This window comes from Epinephelus moara, chromosome 2 (genome assembly GCF_006386435.1).
Source record: "Epinephelus moara isolate mb chromosome 2, YSFRI_EMoa_1.0, whole genome shotgun sequence".
Taxonomy (NCBI): Eukaryota; Metazoa; Chordata; class Actinopteri; order Perciformes; family Serranidae; genus Epinephelus; species Epinephelus moara.
This window is the reverse complement of record NC_065507.1, coordinates 34,377,674-34,395,579: the sequence shown is the minus strand read 5'-3', so window position 1 is coordinate 34,395,579 and position 17,906 is coordinate 34,377,674. Positions and strand designations below refer to the sequence as shown.

At 39.3% G+C, this 17,906-nt stretch overlaps 1 protein-coding gene across 1 annotated transcript; it reads left to right on the top strand.

Annotated features, from left to right (window-relative positions):
- The first annotated feature begins 1,468 nt into the window (after nucleotides 1-1,468).
- Nucleotides 1,469-17,906, top strand: LOC126407252 (pannexin-1-like). The gene is made up of 8 exons (XM_050072010.1): nucleotides 1,469-1,608; nucleotides 3,210-3,409; nucleotides 4,845-4,960; nucleotides 7,551-7,738; nucleotides 10,209-10,487; nucleotides 10,714-10,936; nucleotides 12,488-12,755; nucleotides 13,941-17,906. The coding sequence occupies exons 2-8, from the start codon at nucleotides 3,229-3,231 to the stop codon at nucleotides 14,024-14,026; spliced, it is 1,341 nt and encodes a 446-aa protein (XP_049927967.1). The 5' UTR covers nucleotides 1,469-1,608; nucleotides 3,210-3,228; the 3' UTR covers nucleotides 14,027-17,906.

Genomic DNA, 17,906 nt, shown 5'->3' with positions numbered 1-17,906 from the left:
ACTCGAGTTTCTCCTTTTTTTTAAAACAGAACAGCGTTTATACTGTCTCTTTCTCTGTAAATAAGTTCTGACACTATGGAGCAGTCCTGAATCCCATGTTGGGAATCGCTGCTTTTGAATGCTGGTCCCAATAAAAGCTCACAGTGACTGTTAATTCTTCTCTACCAAATCTTAAAGCTGTTCTGCAGGGCAAATAGAGAGGGATCCAGAGGGAGGATGGCACCACTTGAATGCCAAACATATATTTGGGGATTAATGTTGTCAAAATACTGAGGAAAAATAAAAGAAATGCAGGATTGCAAACCACCCGACAATAACAGGAACCAAAACCTATTATCACTACAAACAATAACAAAGAGAAGAAGCCAGCTTCACCGTGATTGTATTGCCTGTGATTTGTTCTGCGTTTGTCGGCTGTTGTTTTTTAGCTTGGCCTTGACGAGCATGGGATAAATATTTTAGAGCACCGGGAAGTGACCATAGAACTGCAATGATTTGGGCATACGTACAATAACAGAGAAAATCTGGTAACACAAACCAGGACAGGCAATACAGTCACACTGGAGATGAACGTTTGACACTGAAAGCTGAGTGCACAATATGCCTGTCACTAACTTGGCTTTATTCTCAAGAGCTCTGTTTTTATGCCCCTGACAAAAAGAAAAGATGTTGGTTTGTTCGTGTTCGTTCTTCCAGAATAGTGGTTTCCTAGATTTGCAAATTACTGCGTTTCAACATTTCATGCGTGATAATGACAAAATGACTATAAGAGTTTCTTGTGTAGTGGTGAAGTGGACGTAAATTTACTGAAGTACTGTGGGCCTACTGCAGTGCAACAGAGAGTATTTTCATTTTATACTACTTTACACCTCTACTTTGTACTTGAAAAGCATACATATATCGTACTTTTTACTCCAAAACATTTTTAATAGCTCTAGTAACTTTTCAAATCAAGATTGTACATACAAAACACATGATCCGTTTATTAAATATGATCCATTGTTACTGATTCATCTACTAAAAATATGTAAATTACTTTAAATGAGCCCCACCTTGACTGATGACGACATTGAAGTGCTGCCTACATATTAATATTTTAGCAATAAGTGTCCAATAGTATAGTAGAGTAACACTGACAAAGGCCATTTTGCTGTATGAGTACTTTAAGAAACCTACACGTTGTTGTTGATACTTCTGTATTTTTACCTCAGTTTTTAATGCAGGATTTTTATCTGTACCTTCAAAGGCTAGTGTAGTCTGTATCTATAATTACTGAAGTACATTATACTTCATCACCATTGTATTGTGTAATCGACTCCCTAAAATACAAACATACGAGCTCCATTTGAAGGCAGCATTGCAACTGGAAAATCAGAGCTCTCAATCTGCACCTGAAGGCATCTTTTTTTTTAGGAGGGACGGAAGAAGTTTTCTGTCTTACAGGAAGAAGGCTCATTTTCAGGGTTGTGTTAGTGAATGAGTCTGTGTCACTACTGAGCTCCACTCCTGGAAAACACCTTGAAGTTGCATTTGCTGCGGCCGAAGTTGTGATATTGCAGCCATGACATGCTAATAGACACATGCAAGTTAGCGGGAGCAGGTCGGAAGGTAAGTTTAAGTTAATTTTTTCCGTTTTACAGTGAATTTTAATGAGCTAGCGTCAATATAAACCGAATAGCGGGAGTTTCTTTCGATCTCTGAAAACAACCGGCCTGTGATAAGTTAACGTTACTGAGACGCTTTTAAGCAAAGTCAGTGTTACGGAAAAGCTATGGTAGAGTCTGTTTATGCATGCATTTTTTGATTAGTCACACTCATCTTGTTAATAATACAGGATACTCAAAGGTAATCTAGCTTTCAAATCAAGTTTTCTTTTCTAAAAAATACTAAAAAAGGTTAGTATTTACTCCAAAATACAAAGATCCTGCTCCTGTTAAACAAAGAAGCCTGTTGATGTTGTGGGAAGACCATCACGAGTTGTTCATGCTTGGTTTTTATAAATCAACACACATGTTTCACCACATTTAACCTCGAGAAATTCCTACAAGAAATACCAACCAGAGCTGCATCCAAGTGGTGATGACTAAAACCGCGGGTCAGTGATTATTCACGGTTAAATAAGGCAAACAACCACCAGTCTGTTATGGCCACTAAATGCGGTTATTCAAGTTTTAATGTTTGTATTGTTTTGTGTAGCTTCAACTTTGTTGGGAATAGGACCCAAGTAAAAAGCTATGAACCATATGAGGTAACATAAACAGACGAAACCACATTTAAAAAAAACCTGCATCAAAAATAGTTATCAATTCAAAAAAATAGTTTTAGTTAAGTATCAAGTTATGCACTTACTGTAAATGGGGAAAAAAATAAAACAAAATTTTATGTCAAGTGAGAAATAGCAACCTTGTTTTGAGAAAATACACATGGCCCTGGAAAGATAATGCATGAGAGAAATGGTAAATAAGGGAATGTTTGTACTTACCTATCATGGAATTTAGCATAGCAGTTAAGATTATAGATTATCAAGGGCAAATATGATATCAATCCATGCCCTCATTGTCTTAGGGCATGCTCTATTTTAACTGTTGTACCTTCCAAGTTTGCTAAAGTCAGATTCCAGTTTGATGGCAAAGAGAGTCTCTGAGTTCACTACATTTGTAAAATTGTCTTTTTTTGTAGCTATAAAGCATGCAAACAACAGCCTGTGCTGATGAAGAGTTAAGGATAAAATTTCATTTAGAAGACCGAGATGGATTTGGATCCATCTCGGTCTTCTAAATGAAATTTCATCCTAACATATGTAAGGCATAGCATAGACCCTATGAATAACCTTAAAATGAATAAATTAGTGTGCAGAATATTTAGAGGTATATGATAGATAAGACCATAATACAATCAGGTTGATAACCATAAATCAGAAACTCACTATCCCAGGTTTTCATTACCAGCAACACATCAGTATTTACCCCAAGTAAATGATTATATAAATTTGAAACCAAACCACAAGAGCAAAAGCCAGCAGACTGATAATCTTGTGATTAACTCAGTACTTAACCAGACTATTTGTCAAGTAACCACACATTGTTTACCTGATGCCTTGCTTTGCATTCTACAAATGACATTTGCCTGGCAAAAAGGCAAAAGCAGCTCAAGACAGAGTGGGAGAAGGAATGCGTGAGCTAATCAAAATATCTGATCATGTGCTGCAGGTAACAGAAGAGAGGAGAGATGGCCATCGCCCATGTGGCTACAGAGTATGTGTTCAGCGATTTTCTGCTGAAGGACCCGAACCAGGCTAAGTACCGCAATGTCCGAACTGAGCTAGCGGTGGACAAGATGGTGACCTGTGTCGCAGTGGGCCTGCCCCTCCTCCTTATCTCTCTAGCCTTCGCTCAAGAAGTCTCAGTAGGTAAGTGAGAATATAGAGCCAGGGCTAGAGTCAAGACCACAAAAATTGTTTAAAGACCAGATCCAGTCTATTTTAGGTTGCAGGGTTATCTCAGGAAGGAGACTATGAAAAGCTGGAGATAGTGTGAAAAACCTGGCTGAAATAAAGCTGAACTGCAGATTCAGGTTCACGCCAAGGCTAACTGAAGGCTGATCATGGCTGAATCCAAATGTCCATCTCTGGACTTGCGGACTGAGCCCTCGCAGACTTCAGTCGTACGTACTGTGACATGTTCACCGTCATCACATAAAGTCTGTGATGGTGAGAGACTGCAAGCTGCTGACAGACAGTCCTTAAGTCTGTTTCACTTGTTGCCTTGGAAATGTTCAAGCAACAACCAAAGTTATACATGATGATCATTGTTGTCATATTCCTCACACAAGTTGATGAATACTGTCTGCTCATCTGTCCCTGCAGATAACAAGATATAAATCCCATATATAGGTTTTTTTGTGACTGAACAAATTAAATTTGTATACAACATGTAGGCAGCACACATTTAAATACAGAAATGTTTAAAAAATATTGACTTTTAACTGGGTTGCTATAACATTCATTGGAAGACCTTCTTTTGTTGTTTATCAGTCAAATTTCTAGCATAGATATTTAGTATCACACTGCACAGCCTATGCTTCTACGTATTTATGCAACATTTTGTGACTCACAGACTTCTCAGGAACACGCTTGCAAAGTCAGCTAGTCTGCAAGTGTGGTGAAGTGTGGACATTTGGATTCAGCATAATTAGTCAGGGCAGCTTGATGTGCTCTAGATTAAACCACAGACCTGAAATGTCAAGCACAGAACACATCAGCTAACAATGAAGAGGGGAATTATAGAGAGATCTGCAATGTTAACAGCCACAAAGCAGCACACACTGAAGAAATGATATGAATACATAAGGTATCTTGAGGGGAAAAAAAGGTAAATCCATCGTTACATGAAATTTGAACCTTTTGCATACCTTTTAAAAGGTTCAGGTTTTTTTTACAGATTACACACACACAGACCCAAAATACACACACATGCACACACAGGACCTACATACATGCATTAATGGAGAAATTTCAGAGCAAGGGGGGCTGCCCTTGTACAGTTGCCCCGAGCAGTTGGGGGTTCTGTGCCTTGCTCAAGGTCACCTCAGTAGTGCCCAGGAGCATGAACTGGTACCTCTCCAGCTACCAGTCCCCAATCCATATTTGCTTTGTATAGGGACTTGAATCGGTGACCCTCTGGTTCCCATACTAAGTCCCAAAGGACCGGGCTACTGCTAATGAACCACCTAACTTATTTTTCATTTTTTTAAGTTAGAATAGTAAAAATAAAGTTTTCACTCTTACTCCAGTAACTTACTCTCAAGTTTTTGCGTGTCTTTTTCTGTCTATGTGTTTCGCTCAGGTACTCAGATCAGCTGTTTTGCTCCTTCTAACTTCTCCTGGAGGCAGGCTGCTTATGTCGACTCGTATTGCTGGGCATCTGTACATACACACACTCTACCTCTGTGGCTGCACAAGGTACACACACACCTACACACATATACAGGGTTACAGTTGCTAAGGCTATTCAAATGTGAAATTTTTAGGCATTTGTTTGATGATTAAAACAAGTCCACACACATGTAAAAATGCTTTAAAGCACCTTCTAGCAGAACAGTAAGGCAGGTGTAGGCTGCTGGAACAGACAGACTCATTAAAATATGAGTCATCATGTCATGAAGTAATAGTACAGGTATTAAAAAAATATGCCATGCTGCATGGGTTCATAAAAGGCCACCTTAAATTTTCTTTCAAAAACAAAAAAACTTAGCGTTTAACAAGAACCAGTTGTTTAACCTGGTTAAAACCGAGAGTACAGGATTTTTTTAAACACAGCAGTAAGTTACAACGTTGTTTTGTTTAAAATCATTATAATGTGAGTTTTCTCTATAATGTGGCGTTTCCTTGCACGATGTATTTAACTGAAAGTAGTGCAATAGGTAAAATTTCAATCTTGCACGTGCAGTTCTTGTTTTGTGATTTGAGGGTGTGGTTGAGAATATATTTATGAAGATTTTGTTGGCTAGGGAGAAGCTAAGAGTGCATTCATGGGTGTGTGTCTCCCTACATTCCAAAACTGATCTTACTGTATTAGCAGCAGCACTGACGTAGGGTTCCCACAGTCAAAGAAAATCTGAAAAAGCCATGGAATTTCACAATCTAATTTCTCAGGAAAGTCATGGAATAAGTATTATTGTAATCATTGAAAGTTTTGGAAAAGTCCTGAAATCTTTGTTGCATGTAATGACATTAATTGTTGCAGTAATCTACGTGGATAATCTTCCACTCACTGTTACATATTGGCAAATTTCTATCTCTATCTGTTGATGTAAATGTAGCTTTAATACGCATCAGTGCATCAAGTTTTGTTTACCATCATGCAGGGACGGCGCTACACCGGGGCTAGGGGGTGCTGTAGCCCTGTCAAAAATCTGTGTAGCCCCAGTTAAGCCCCTCAAGCATTTTATTTTATATTTTATAATATATATTTTTAAGTTAAAAAACATTAAGAAGTTCACAAGTAGCCATTCTGTTCCAATGCAATCCCCACTTGCATGTTTGTGCTGCGCCTGTACCCTATTGATTGGTGTACCATAACCTGTGTGTGTGTGAGAGTGTATGTGTGTGTAAGAGGGGAGAGGAGGGGGGAGTCTTTGGTTTATACTCGCGCGTTAGGCTAAGGCTAAGGCTAGCTAGCCTACAGTCCGTTGCAATGGATAGTTTTGTGATCAAGAAAAAAAGAGTGCAGGTAGAAAATGAAGACCAAGACCCAGTCTCAGTCTCCCAGTGGGACAAAGAACAAGAGGGAGTTTCGAAAAATGAATCTGACAGAGGAACTCGTGAGCCGGGGACCTGAAGGAGCTCCAGAGCAGTCCATCGCTGCTAGCTGCTCTACAGCCCCCGTTAGCTGCACTGCTGACACAGACACCACTCCCTCTGATTTAAGTCATGAAAATCAATTATTTTCTTAGCATCCCCACATATCGGTCAAGCTCCCCCTTAGCCCCAGGAGAGAAAAAATCCTGGCGCCGTGCCTGCCATTATGTTCATTTCTTCATTTTCTTCCCACGTTCTGTCTCTCCGTCCATGTCTGCCAATAATATGGAATTCTATTTAAGAAGAGTTTGAATCTGATATGTTGGAAAAAGAGAACAATAATGTTGTGACAGTGTGATTTAACGTGTTGGGTCATGAATTCCAAAGTTTCTATACCTATGCTATGCCACACTACTGTTAAATTTTACTGCATTTTTTAAATGGAACAATATTCATGTTATACACAGTCAGTTGGCATGGGAATTTTAGTACTGATCCTTAAAATGTCATGGAAAAGTTTTAAAATTTTGTTCATGAAAATGTGCTGACATTAGAATGGCCTTGCTAATACTACATAAAAATGTTCTGTAGTGACATGCAGTAAAGTGACACATCATTTACAGCTTGAACTACTGTCCAGCTACACTGCAGAGTGTTAAACTTTGTCCTTTCACGTATGATACTGAAATAATGTGCTTCCTTTCAAATCACTGTATCACCCTTACAAGGTGTTTCCTATATTTTATTTTATATATTTTATATTTTGTATTCCTATATCAACCTCCAAAACTTAAAGCTGTGGTAACTTTGATTACAAAAAGAGCTTTATGTCATATTATCTGAAACTGTCTCTATATTCATATAGCACTAAATGAGACATATCAAATATGAATCAAAATTCTGTTACTGCATTGCTTATTTTCAGCTCGAATGTTTTCAGAAACATATTATAGTGTATTGTTACCTGTTAAATGAGAAAGCTTGTGACCCAGCTCCCATGTTGGAAACAGTCAAACTGAAGTAAAACACTGCCCAACAGCTGAACCAAATTTCTCATCTTAAAAATCATTGTAAAACCAAAGGGAAACAGTGATCATCACTGCAGTAAAGATTGTGTGCATGAACAGTGATTACTTGGCTTTGATGGAGAGTTGGATTTTTGTCTGGTTGTGTTCGCATCTCTCATGTCAACCGTATAAGTAGGAATGTTATTGCTTATAATTTGATCTACCATCGCGTCTCTTCTCTGCAGTTCTTTCCCTACATTCTGTTGCTGGTGGCTGTGTTGATGTACACCCCAGCGTTGTTCTGGAGGTTTTCTGCTGCACCCCTCCTGCAGTCAGACCTCGGCTTCATCATGGAGGAGTTGGACCGTTGTTATAACCGCGCTGTGACTCTGGCCAAACGCATGGCCACCTCAGGACTGCTCACCCCAGACAGGTACGGTAGGACATCTGAAGTCCACTCAGATTTGCAGAGAAAACTGGTTGCTGTTAGTTTGCTTCAGATTTTGCATCGCAGAAAGAAACCGGTCAGTGCAGTTGTGAAATATATGACGTGTGGTCCCTTGCTATGCTGATTCTCAAAACCAGCTTATTACCAGCAATTATCTCTAACTCAATTCTGGCCCCAACTTTCTGACAAAAGCACACATTCATAGCTCTCAAATATCCTGCTTATTTTATACACAGCTGGCACAGTGTAAATAGCACTGATTATTTGAATCTTGTGACAGGACACTGGGATTGTTACTGACCTTCTACACACTGGTGAACTTTTACAAAAGTTTCCAGGTTCACACAGTGACATTATTTTGGAGATTCGCTGGTGTCTTTTCCCCACTTAAAAAAAATGAACAGCACGGTCCGGTGAACAACTTGAGTGCAAAGAGCAAAAACAAGCTCTCCAAGATTATTAACATCGCACGGAAGGTGATTGGCGAATCACAGAAACAACTCTGCAATATATTATACAGTGCTGTACACAGGAAAGGTAAATATATAATTACAGATACCTCACATCCATTACACTCAGAGTTTGAGATGCTCCCATCTGGCGGTTAATGTAGGGTTCCAAGAACCAGCTGAAACAGTCTTTAATTCCCTGAGCACAGAGTGATTGCATCAGTGAATGCTCTTATTTTATTTGATTATTTATATAACTGTCTGTTTGTCTGTCTCTCTCTCTCTCTCTCTCTCTCTCTCTCTCTCTCTCTCTCTCTCTCTCTCTCTCTCTCTCTGATACAGAGGTTGTTTTACAACTTTGAATTGTTTTCCCTAAATAAATAAGGAGTGATACTTTGCATTTGGGCTCGTACATTTTTTTTTACTTAAGAGAGCCTCAGAGATTAAAGTGTGGACATAAAACTCAGCTAACATCAAAAATCTTAAGTAATCCTCACTTTCTGTCTGTAGTAACACAGGTCAGCCCATTTGTAGGAGGGTGCTACTAGAACATTTGATTTGTTACCTCCACCAAGGAGGTTACAGGCAGGATAGCAGAAATACTACAGGCCTGATTTTCATGAACCTTGGTGGAAGTGTGAAGGATGGACCAAGGAAGAACACATTAAAATTGGAGTAGATCTGATTCATGGGGCAGATACATGAATTATTGATAGTTTAGTCAACATTGCATCATAGGGCATTTTGCCGTGGCAGAGGTCTGTACTGTCCAAGTGCCCTTACAGCGTTCCCACGGTCATCACATACCTAGAAAAGTTATATTATTATAAAAACTCTTCTCCAGGCCTGGAAATGGTTTGGAATTAACAGAATGTTTTTGAAAAATGTTGAATATACATTGTTTTGGCTTTTGTTTAAAAGGAGTTCATAAAAACCCCAAGAGAAATACATTCATTACATTAGGCCAAAAATAATTATTAGACAAAACAAACGTTTGTTTAACAAGAAAAAAATACACACACGTGTCAAAATTGTAATCCAAACACACGTCAAATTGCATTGACATCAGTAGGATCTTCGGTTTTCTATCCCCCCACAAAGTACCCGTATATGCCTGTCTGGTCTATTGGCAGTGGACGTATGCAGCCCGTTGATGGCTGGAATGTCTAATGAGCAAGTTAAGTTAGTAAGTGCTAGCAGTTTGCTTATCCACAAATGCCTGTGGAGTGTGTGTTTAATAATGTGTGGCTGTATCGCTATGCAGGCCTTTCAGTTCATTGTTAATTATGAGAACCTATAATTTGTTGGGGCGGCAGTAGCTCAGTCCATAGGGACTTGGATTGGGAACCGGAGGGTCGCCTGCTCAAGTCCCCGTCCGGACCAAAATATGGAGCGTGGACTGGTGGCTGGAGAGGTGCCAGTTCACCTCCTGGGCACTGCCGAGGCGCCCTTGAGCAAGGCACCGAACCCCCCAACTGCCCGGGGCGCCTCACCAAGGGCAGCCCCCTCACTCTGACATCTCTCCACTTTGTGCATGTATAGGTCCTGTTTGTGCATGTGTGTGTCTTTCAGACCTGTGTGTAATTGACAAGCAAGAGTTAAAACATTGAATTTCTCCTCAGGGGGATTAATAAAGTAAATAAACTTAAACTTAAACACAAGCTCAGTTTTCTCTAACTTTGATTTAGAAATGAGAAAATGATTTATCTCACTGCTACATTTAAAATACAATACAACAGGGAACTACCATTTAAAATCCAAGTTGATAAATATGCTGATGAGTTTCAGAGACAGGGACTTCTGGGGAGGATGAAATATTTACTTGTGCCTCATTTTAAAGATGCTACATGTAGCATTTTCTAACAGACGGACCAGGATTATTCCTACTTAATGCCGACTAAATATCAAGTGATCTCTTGATCTTGCCATAGTTATTAAGTTAACCAGTGAAATCACTTTTTAATTCTTCAGTGTTCTTTCTCTGCTCCTCTATTCTTATGACCCAGCGACCCCACCGAGGGCTGTTTCAATTACCCGCTGGTGGAGAAGTTTCTGATGACCAAGCGCTGCTCACGGTCGATGCTATTTTACTACCTGCTGTGTCGCGGCCTGACTCTCATCACCCTCCTTTGTGCCTGCATCTACCTGGGCTACTACCTCCGCTTGGCCTCCGTCACAGATGAGTTTGGCTGCACACTGCGTGTTGGCCTGCTTGCCTCTGACCCAGGCGTCCCTGACAAAGTGCAGTGTAAGCTCATCGCTGTGGGAGTCTTCTCTTTGCTGAGGTATTTGTCTGTACAGATTGTGTCCACCTTTATAATGGTTCCCTTTTCCAGTTAATTCCTTGGTTTTTGTCATGTGACTTTGTAACATCTTCCAGAGAAACTTCATATGTTTTCTCACAAAAATGTTTTGATTCAGTTTAAATCACTACATTTTATGAGGAGTTCTGGCCATACTTCCTCTCTGCATATCAAACTTCAGTCTGTTTCTTAAACTGTTTGTTTCCAGCATGGTCAACTTGGTCCTGTTCATAGCACTGATTCCTGTGGTGATCTATGCCAGTCTCCGTCCCCTCTTCTGCCATGGATACGCCCGCTTCCTGGAAACCTACCAGTCACTGCCCACTGTGAGCGTGCTGCCCACCCCTGGTGGCCAATTGGACGATCTCTCTCTGTATATCCTGTTTCTGGAGGAGAACCTCAGCGAATTGAAGTCCTACAAATACATCAAGGTGTGTTAGTGTGTATTCTGTGTTTGTCCCCAGGGCTGTTTTCGAAATCACTCCCGATTTATTATACGCTGTACTATATTTAGTGTATGCCATTTTATTTGAGTTTGGGAGAAATTTATGCTCTGCAGAGTGCTGTCAAATATTCCCACATCGAAGCAAACGATGCCGAAAAATCCCCACGTGTGTCACATTCTATAAATGAAAACCAACAGTTGTGTGTCTCTATAGTTGTCAGTAATGAAACAAAATGATGATTCATAAGTGTCAGAATTAAGCAATAAGCCACAAGAGGCCCTGGTTTACAGTGATTTAAAAGAACTAAGTGTTGTTAGGCACAACGCAGAGCGGAGTTCCTGTTGCAATATGGAGCTAAAAAAATTCACTCCCATGGGCTCTACCTAAAATTACATTGTTAACTTACCCTAGATCATTGGTGTCATTTGTCCGCTTTGATGGACACAGAAGGCCAGTGGATAGGGCAGCCGCAGTGAGAGGAATTTCTTTAACAAAGCAACAGGACACAGTGGGTTCCCTGGCTGCTCAAACCCAAATCTCTGTTTCTTTCACTGACATCTTTGTGGGTTTTGTGTGCATTCATTGAATGACAGCGTTACAAATTTTTGACCATTCTCATCCAGGCAGATGTGAATAATTCAGGCTTCAGTCGGCAGTTGCCCTCCTTGGCTCTGCATCTTATTTGCAGCTGCACATCGAACCAAACTTTGTTAATAAGACCCTCAGGTATGTTTGGATTCAGTGCCTGAGTGTGCTTGATTTTCTGAAAGTCTGCCTTTGTAAATGCTTGGTGACGGGATGTTTTGTTGCGTCCTTGTCTGCGAACTTTACTCACTGCTCCAACGTCAAACAAAACACATTGTCTGTTTAACAGTCCCAGCTTCATTTCTTTACATTTCCAGCTTGTTAATTTCTTTCGTTAATTTCAGTGCATCTCCTGTCTTATTACTGTCCATCTCGTCAGCCACTTCTCCATGCTTAACTCACCAAGAAGATCAAAATTCACAACAAAATCCTCCATTTTAAATAGCAGTTAATTGGCGCAGTAATACTGTAGTCATGTGGTCATAGCTGTGTGCGTATATAGAGTATTTTACAATGGCTTTGAACGCAGCTCAACCAATCATAATCAAAGATCAAAACTACTAGTTTTATGAATCTGTTAACTTGTCACTATAGAGTGAACTACTGAGTTTGAATCAATTATTTGGGAAGGAGTGAATGAGGATACTGGGACTGATTTCAGACACAACCCACCTCTGATCAGGTGAAAGATAATTCTCTTCTTCTTTTTTTCTAGGACCTACAATTATGTCACTTAGTTTTAGTCTTATTTTTTTGCTAGGCTACATACTGTGTCTCTCAATGTGAAACTCAGACAACCAAAAAAGTGGGGCATACACTATAACACAATAGTGTAAATAGTAGTAATGTACAAATTTAAGTTTTAGTAGTTTAAAACATACAGAATTATTTTCAGCCATCCCTTTTTTTAAAAAAAAAAATCTGTTAATTCCATATGTTTTGTGACTGTAGGTGTTGGAGTTGTTGAGGAGACGTGGCGATTGCTCTGGAGAAAACTTTGATGCCATGGGTCTGCTCCAGACCCTCTGCCTGGTGAAGATGGACAGTGTGGATGCGAATAAATCTTCCGGTGCTGCAGGGAAACAGGATCAAGTCAAGCCGAAAGCAGCTGACTCTGCCGCCAGCTCCACAGCAGCCAACGCTGGAGCAGCAAAGAACAGCTGCAACCGTCCGAAATCAGCCGCAGATAAGGACAGCAAGATTGAAATTGAGATGAAAGGTGAGCACAGAGAGTATTTTATGAGGGATTAAAAATCACATTTTAAATTGAGAAAAAAGGTTTGGCATAGTTCTGTTTTGATAACATTATATTGTCTTTTCATATACACGTCCTTTAAAGTGATTTAAGGTTTTCAAAACATGAAACGAGATACATATTTGGTTTACTTAATATTATCGTGCAATTTAAACTATGAACTTGATTTTGTGTATATTAACTTGACATCAATTTAATGGGTATGAAATTTATGTCCTTTTAATGTATTGTTAGCTTTATTATTATCAATTCATTCCAGCCATAAATCTATCTTTTTATTAATCTCACAGATGGTCTAAAGTCTGTATAAGAGGTTGTAACCATCTGTAGTTTATTACTTTTAAACTGTGCCACCTTAAAAAACTAGTATGAGTTCAAGTGTGCATAAAGACATATGCTAATCTTGTGTCTCCTTGTAGTTTTACAACTTTTTGTTTGCAGGAAATTTGAAGGGAAGGATGAGAAAAGACAGGAAACAGAGAGTCAAAGGGGGAGGATAAGGTGTAGGCAGCCAACAAAGAGCAACAGTGGCAATTACCTCAACCCAACAGAACCTGTTTCCTGAGCATGCTTGTCATTTTCCAGAATGCAAACAGTACTGTTTGACAGCACAACATATGATAGAATTAAGTTTTACTTTCAGTGTTTGACTTTGAGGGTTCTGCTCCCAGTGGGGAGTGGAGATTATTTAGATTTTTGGAAAAAGAAATGATCTTATATCCTTAAAAAATACTTGATTGTTCTCTTTTATTTGTAGGTTTTCAAAGAGTCACGAAAACGAGCTTTTCCACTCTCTTACAAAGTTAGATAAATAGGTCGATATCACTCTCACGTTACAGTGGGGGGAAAAAAAGAGTTGTCATTTTTACACTTTTGTTGTTGTTGTTGTTGTTGTTGTTGTTGTTGTTGTTTTTTAAGTGAGCGTTAGACGTGCTGGTAGACAATGTTTGTCAACATTAGACTGAGCCAGGCAAGCTGTTTTCCCCTGTTTCCAGTCTTTATGCTCCAGCTACAAATTTCCCTGAAGACAGAGGCTGTACAGATCATAAAGTCTTCAGGCCACGTTAATAAACCTGAACTGACTTCATACATCTGTACACAAAACCCCCAATAATAATTCAACATGTAAAATTATTGATCTGTTTTCAGAGCTCTCTCCCTTGCTGCCAGGAAACTGCGACGTAACAGGCAGTAGAAGCATCCAGGAGGAGACTCTCCGGCAGCGAGTGGTGTGATCTGCTGCTGGCATGGCGACGGAGACCTTGACAAAGGGGTTTCCTGAGGGAAATAACATCACCACTATCCCATGGTGTATCCACAAGTCATGACCTTCCTGTCCTAATGGAGGGATGAAAAACAATGGGATGGGAGAGTAAAGTACTATCCTCATCAAAGTTCATCTCTTCTTCTAGTCATTCATCAATGTGGGATTCACAACCACATGTTTTTGGTCCCTTTGCTTGAAAGTTGTTGTTTTTGGAGTGGTTTAAGGAGCAATTTTGTTTTGTTTTGTTTTTTTTGTCTAATACAGTGGTTCTCAACCTTTTTTGTGTTAAGGAACCCTAAATTGATACACATTAGGCTGCAGACTCCCATTTGATAAGATTTTGCTTCAGAGATCTCTGCCTAAAAAGATTTTGGTTCTATTTCTATAATAATCAACTACAGTTGAGGAGATAACCATGAAGGAAGTGAAATATATGATCAGAAGAATAACTCTTATGACTCATACCTACATTGGTCCCACTTCTATAGAAAATTAAATAGTGAAAATAAACTATTCCCTATTTTTGACATCTTTCTGAAGGACCTCTCCTCTGACACAGCACAAAAAAAGAGAGGAAGTGAGCACTGGGTGATGTAACACTAGACACTGGGAGATGACTGGGAAACTCATGGTGGTACAGATTATGGGAATCATTGAATGTGTCGAACCATTAAGGACTTATCCAAATAATTGTTTTGTTAATGGTTAAAACCAAATAGAATAAGAGTAGAACAGACATTTCCATTAAAATCAACATAGCAGGATGGTCAGAGCGTTGACAATGCAGCCATTTTGGTAGGCTTCTGTATATACAAAACGACCGGCGCCAAGTCCTGAAATCACTGAGGTGAGGTTTATGGGCTAACAACCAGATGAGCAGTGGAGTAGTACCTTTTCAAATAAGCATTCATTCATTCATTTTATTCATTTCATTCATTACCCATACTGCTTATCCTGTTAAGGGCCACGGGGGGAGCTAGAGCCTATCCCAGCTGACACTGGGCGAGAGATGGGCTACCTTGTTACCTTTGAATGAGCCATTTATACTTGAAGTCCATGTTGCACTGCCATGTTTCTACAGTGGCCCAGAACAGAGAAACCAAACACTGGCTCTAGACAGGGCCATGTGCCTTTTCACGTCAGCCACTGTAGTAAGCAGCCCATCTGTGACAAGAGTATCGAAGAAACAGATTTTTTTTTTTTTAAATGTAGAACTTTTTCACTCATTGTTTTTATCGGTTTAAGTCACTGGGTCTGTTTGTTTTGAAGAGGAAGCGACCTCTGCGGATAATTTGGCTCCTGGTAAAAACTTCTTGAAAGTCTGGATCTTCACTTATCAGGGAAAAGGTGCGAGGATAGTGGCACATCTACAGTGTGCCAAAAAGCATTGGAGAAACACTGATTTGTAACATGAAACTGCTTTGTATTGTTTTTTACCAGTTTTAATCACCTGGTTTGTTTGTTTTGGAGAAGAAGAGACCTCTACAGTTAATTCAGTTCCCAGTAAAAACTTTCTGAACAATGAAAACTGAAGGAATCTTAACTGTGAGTTCACGCTTAGCACAATGGAGAACTCTAAGCTGGTTGCAGTCTTCTCCACTAGATGCCAATGAATTTCCCTAAATCATGAAAACATACATAAGAAAACATACTTATTTTAAGTTTTTATTTTTTTTCAACCAAACCAGAGTTGGTGTTTGCTGGAACAGTGAACTAACTTACTAGATGACTAACAAGACTAACTGAGACAGTTTAGTGACTTTTAGTTAGTTTCTGTCAAGTTTGAATGAAGTGTGTTTCACAATGCGTTAACAAGGCAGTTAAGCTAACGTTAGCCTTAGTTCAGTGAAAGAGAGACACCTAGATTGATGTACAGTTGTATTTTTCTGTTTAATAAGGAAAATAGTTGTAAGAATGGGCCAAAACGGCGTCCTCAAACTAGTGAGTGTGACAATTTATGGCCCTACTGACAGATGTTGTCACCATAACAACTGACAACAATCGTCAAGTTCATTGTCTGTTCTACTCTCATTCTTTTTCTATGGTTGAAACGCTAGAGTACTAAAATGCAAACAGATATGGAACTGTTCCGCATGTTTGGCATAATATCTAAAGAATACTTAAGATACTGAAATTGGCTAGGTGTCAGGATGTGATACGTATTTTTATGTTTATACATCTATCATGAACGTGGGCTTTTGATAACCCCTATTTATTTACACATTGACCACATGATATATTTTCTGTGACCATTTAAAGTAGAAGCAGTATAGTGAGTATGCAGTAGATGTTGTTGCAGTACAAAAGAGTTTGCTTGCTGCATAAACCAGGAGGATAGGTTATGTTTAAACTGTAGGGGTTTTAACAAATTTTGATGATGTAGAAAGTGTCCTAAAGCTGACACCGTGTGACAATTTCAACTTGAAGACGCTGCTGAAGTATGAAATTGTCAAAATTGCAGTTGTGAGTTTTTTTATCCAAAGGTGAGATAATGTATTATTTTGCACATTGTGGGAGACTTTTTATGAGATTGTCAGTGACATTTCAAGACGATGTCACGGTTGTAAAGAATACCACTTGGTGAGGAAGTCATTCTTCATCATTCTGTCTAGAAAGTGAGATGACAAGGCAGCTTAAACAGAAACCTGTGCTCATAGATGTCGCAGCACGGTTTTCGGTGTTTAGCTGTCTGGACTATTTTGTCATAGCAAAGCAGTGGTACAAACCAGTAAGGTTTCACTTTATGTGACTTTCACTTTGGTACGACATGTTCATTGCTTGATGTTTAACAAATGCACAAGTTCTCAAAATGTCCATAATTTCTAAGGAAACAGCACATTTGGGGGTTTCAGTTTGAATCTTTGTCTTAAAGATTATAGGTGTCAGCCTGGAATTAAACTTTTCATTAGGGCTTGGGTGGTATCAAGGTATTCTAGGGTATAAATCTTAATGGTATGAGATTTTCAGTACCTTCAAAAATACAGACACTCCTCTTTCAATTAAACTGATATGGAGACGCTGTATTGTGGTGATTATTGTAGTGCACAGCACGCGCCACCAGAGGTTGGTCTCTACTGGTGGAACTGGCAGCTGAGCAGAGAAAGATGGAGACTGTGAGTGGTGGGGATAACACTACAGGACTAGTAAGAAAGAAAGCTGCCTCTGCCCCTGTGTGGGAGTATTGCCACATATAACTTTATCTTCTTCCAGCTTTTCTAAGTAGGGTAACTGCATATCAGAGACACAGCATTGTAGGCTAGACAATGACATATATGCTACAGTGACTTCCATTACCAGCAGCTAAGCCTTTAAGTTTTTTATGAGGATTTTTTGTTTTGTTTTGTTTTGTTTACACAAATACCATCATTTACCATATACCCAGGTGAAATGTCAGGAAGATACAAAGATAGATACCTACCAAGCCTACTTACCATGCTTGTTTGGAAATCTCAGGGATAGAAATAACTTCATCACATTTGACTGTCAGTGTTTACGTCAGACTTTCGAGCCTCTTCCACTGCCTGTACATATGAACTGCACTAAGTGGAACGTTGTTAGATATCGTCATGAAATTGCTGTTGTAAGATCTCCTCTTAAATTCATATCAGTGTGTGTTTATGAACTTCTCTGCTGTTTGGGTTTTTTTTTTTTTATATGATATCTAAATGTCAATAGGGTCCCCTTTCTGTGCAGTGGGGCACTTTATTAATAAATGTAAAGTGATGCTTATTGTTTTGTGATGATCTGAGAAAACCTTTCTAGAGTTCAGTTTCTTAGGTGACATTTTGATGTTTGATGTATAATGATGACTGACTACACTGTCTGCAGTCTAAGAAATAAATATTGTA

Bases quoted from the DNA above. Each gene is read 5' to 3' on its own strand.
- LOC126407252 (XM_050072010.1), top strand. From the start codon at position 3,229: ATGGCCATCGCCCATGTGGCTACAGAGTATGTGTTCAGCGATTTTCTG. The intron at 3,410-4,844 runs GTAAGTGAGAAT...TGTTTCGCTCAG, and splicing joins CGCTCAAGAAGTCTCAGTAG to GTACTCAGATCAGCTGTTTT. The intron at 10,488-10,713 runs GTATTTGTCTGT...GTTTGTTTCCAG, and splicing joins GGAGTCTTCTCTTTGCTGAG to CATGGTCAACTTGGTCCTGT.